The 3,296-nt window shown below is 36.6% G+C and overlaps 1 protein-coding gene across 1 annotated transcript in view; it reads right to left on the bottom strand.

The window, feature by feature from the left end:
- Nucleotides 1-1,967: 1,967 nt before the first annotated feature.
- The window catches only part of LOC139143018 (low-density lipoprotein receptor-related protein 1B-like), a 41,879-nt gene continuing 40,550 nt past the window's right edge, over nucleotides 1,968-3,296 (bottom strand). Inside the window, exons 40-43 of the mRNA XM_070713208.1 lie at nucleotides 3,034-3,288; nucleotides 2,650-2,836; nucleotides 2,351-2,442; nucleotides 1,968-2,194 (exon numbers count right to left, since the gene is read on the bottom strand). Coding sequence (XP_070569309.1) covers nucleotides 2,176-2,194; nucleotides 2,351-2,442; nucleotides 2,650-2,836; nucleotides 3,034-3,288 — 553 coding nt within the window. The 3' untranslated portion in view covers nucleotides 1,968-2,175. The remainder of the gene's footprint in view (nucleotides 2,195-2,350; nucleotides 2,443-2,649; nucleotides 2,837-3,033; nucleotides 3,289-3,296) is intronic.

The raw sequence follows: 3,296 nt of genomic DNA, 5'->3' as shown, positions 1-3,296 counted from the left end.
CATAAGGGGTCCAAAGAACAAATCAGCACTAAACATACCGCCCCCCCCCCTCTGATGTAATCACATTCCTGAACAGTTAGTTCCAACAGGACTTTAAAACCTGTCATTGCTCATTTGAAGATATAAGCCAATAGCGAAAATTTCGCGACTGTTTCATTACTCGTAGAAAAGCAAACACTTGACGCTCAGAGACAACTGGGAGAGTAAAGTTGTCAAAAAAGCTGTAACGTTTACTGTACACGCCTGTGCGTTTGTTCTGTATGTCAATAGAAATTCTTGTTCTACGCCCTAAATAATATCGAAATGCCTCGGGTTTAACTTTTTACCAGGGCATGCATGTGTGTGATGACCAATTTAATAGTATAACCAGATGTAAACTGAATATGCTCACGTGTTTTACAACAGGTTCATTAATAGAAGTACGCTTCACAGAACAATTAGATATCTGTTATATCACTATATGTAGCAGGTTTCATCAACTTTCGCACAGTACTCTTACAGTCAATTCACTAATTACAAAACTTTTTTTAATATTTAATATGCAAATGAGCTGTTTCATAACTTGACACCGCTCAATGATCCATGACATAATTAGATATCTATCAGATCAAAATCTATAGAACGTTTCATTAAAGTTAAGGCAGTAATTTTAAAGTAATATAACTAATTACAAAGTTCATTACATATGCAAATGAACCGTTAATTAACATGACACTGTTCAATGTTTCATAGCACAATTAGATATTTAACATATCAATATCTGTAGCAGGTTTAACTGAATTTGGTGCCGTAATTTCAGAGTTATATACCTAATTACAAAGTTCATTAAATGTGTGAAGCAACCCTTAATTAACCTCACACTTCTAAATGCTTTACAACATAGTCAGATATCCGTCGACTTCCATGCCTTGATCCTTGTTTGCGACAGATATGTTAAGTAGAACGGAAAATTTTTAGGAACAGTCGCGCAACACGTGTTATACTTCCGTTTTTAGCGACATTAAACTGCTATTGCCTTGTAAATAGCGTGTAAGCGCAACCTTCTTTGGCCGAATGAACCATTCTCGGTAACTCTTGAAATAAATGATTGTGATGTGCGCCATCAGTGGTCAACTCTCCAAATGAGAAAGCTGACCCATGATATTTTTGTACAGAAGATATTGCGTCTTTCGCTGTTGCACGGTTTGATATGAGAAGGTCAACAAGTGGAAAGTCATTTTCGTCTTCTTTCACCGCAGATCTCTCGTCGTACATTATTACCATGGCTAGCAGTTTATCATTTCGTCTTACTCTACCTTTGGATAGTTTCAAAATAAATAGGGGTTATCTGGTCATTAGAAAATGGATATCAAAGGAATACTCAGACTCTTTCGTCTTTCGGCCTATTAAGTGAACGCAATAGACTTGGCAAATTCATTTTTGCGATACCATGACAGGAATGAATGCTATATTAGTAATCATTGTTGAAAAGCTCGATCTAGATGAGAATGAAGAAGGGATTTTTCATATACAACGCGAACATGTCCAATGGCATTTTTAACGTCTGATTAATGACATAATGTAGTGTATTTCGCGGAATTTTCTCCACCAACAGGCCATGCTTGACTTACTTTTGTTTGAACGATTCCATATTTGTTGCAAGGGGCGCTCAGAATATAATAAACATCCTATTACTAGATAATGACTACACAATACTATTTTCACATGTATTACTAATTTAGGGCAAATAGGATGCAAAGTAAGAAAATATTTGATTCGTGTCCTATATAATCATTTTTACTCACAAACCAGACTATTTTCTCGGATAAATTTGGGAACTTGTTCATTAAAGATCTGAATATGCTGATGTAAAACGCTGTGAACATCGGGACTGAAACAAAACACCTTATCATATTCTTGCTAGCACAATTGCATCATAATCAGCATAAGGCATGCTGTTTAGAGGTAACCATGACCCTTTCAAGAGATGAGGTTAAATCAGTATTTTTATTTTTATCAAATTAAAACATTGTAATTACAGGTTGTTTTCCATATGTAATTCTGTTTCAGACAGGTTCTATAACCGTCCAGGGAATAGAATAAGAGAGAAATCACGCTTCTTCAAAATCTGGTTTTCGTTGTCAATTGCCGAACACAGAGAAAAATGTAAGGCGTAATTGTTTTATCAAGGAGTTCTTAGGACTTTGCACCGCACCTGAAAGAAAACAACAAATGGGAAGATTATAGTCTATAAAACAACTTGAAAAATGCACAAATTTTGTGTGTACTTTCACTAGATAACTTTCTTTCGGCCACAGTAACTTCATATTCTACAGTTCCAAGCTTCAATCCCGTTAATAATGTGAAATACCTTTCATCTGCGATATTTCTGAAAGGACCGTGGGTGATGAAGGAATGCTTGCCGTTTTTTATGCTTCTCTTCTTTCGGGACAAGTTACAACCCTGCAAGAAATTGAATATCAAGAAATAACAAAACTGAAGAAATAACCTAAAAATTTTAATCTCTATTGTGTGTATGTTAAACTTTGTATTTACAATAATCATAATTAGTGACTCAATATGAATATTTTTATATTTCTTGCATTCCTCCTTTAGAAAATTTTAATCCTCAAATAATGTATCCCTGTTAGGATTGTTATCGCCACATACCTGATCACATCTTGTTCCATGGTGACTCTTCTTGCAAATGACGGCTGCGCAGTGGATGTAGAGATCAACATCATCATCCGGACCAACGCCCTCTCTATTCACGGCATCGTAGGCATCCCATGCAAAATGCTTCTCAAGGTCATTCAAGGGCGAAACTTCATATTCTGTAACGCTGTCGTCAAGGCAACTGCCACGTAGGAAAAGAAACACGTTTTGTGAACACGCAGAAAGTTCAGCGTCTTCCATATCATCAGTGTATGATTAAGTTTCGTGGTTGTAGGATATAATTGGCAAAATACTTTCTTAACCAGCCTTTTATGTTAAAAGCTGACTAGTTGGATGTAAATAGCACAGTTATTGAATACGGTAGAATGTCATATTTACCCATCAGAGATCATCGGATATCGCGTGATCTGAGCATGGGGGTCTTGACTTTCTGATGCAAAACAGTCTTCCAGAAATAGTTCCAGAGAATCATCACCACTAACGACAGCTATGCCAAAGTAAATATGAATACCATTGCAGATCTGTATCGGGAAGTCCTTCGCGGGATCCAAGAGTGTGTCGAAGTTGTCATCTTTGTAGAGAGATCCCTCCACACTGAAAGTACCAAACCCAGCGAAGGGAATTCTAGGAGAACTTGAAAT

This window comes from Ptychodera flava, chromosome 10 (genome assembly GCF_041260155.1).
Source record: "Ptychodera flava strain L36383 chromosome 10, AS_Pfla_20210202, whole genome shotgun sequence".
NCBI classification, from domain to species: Eukaryota; Metazoa; Hemichordata; class Enteropneusta; family Ptychoderidae; genus Ptychodera; species Ptychodera flava.
The sequence above is the reverse complement of the archived record's forward strand: the minus strand, read 5'-3'. Positions and strand labels throughout refer to the sequence as shown.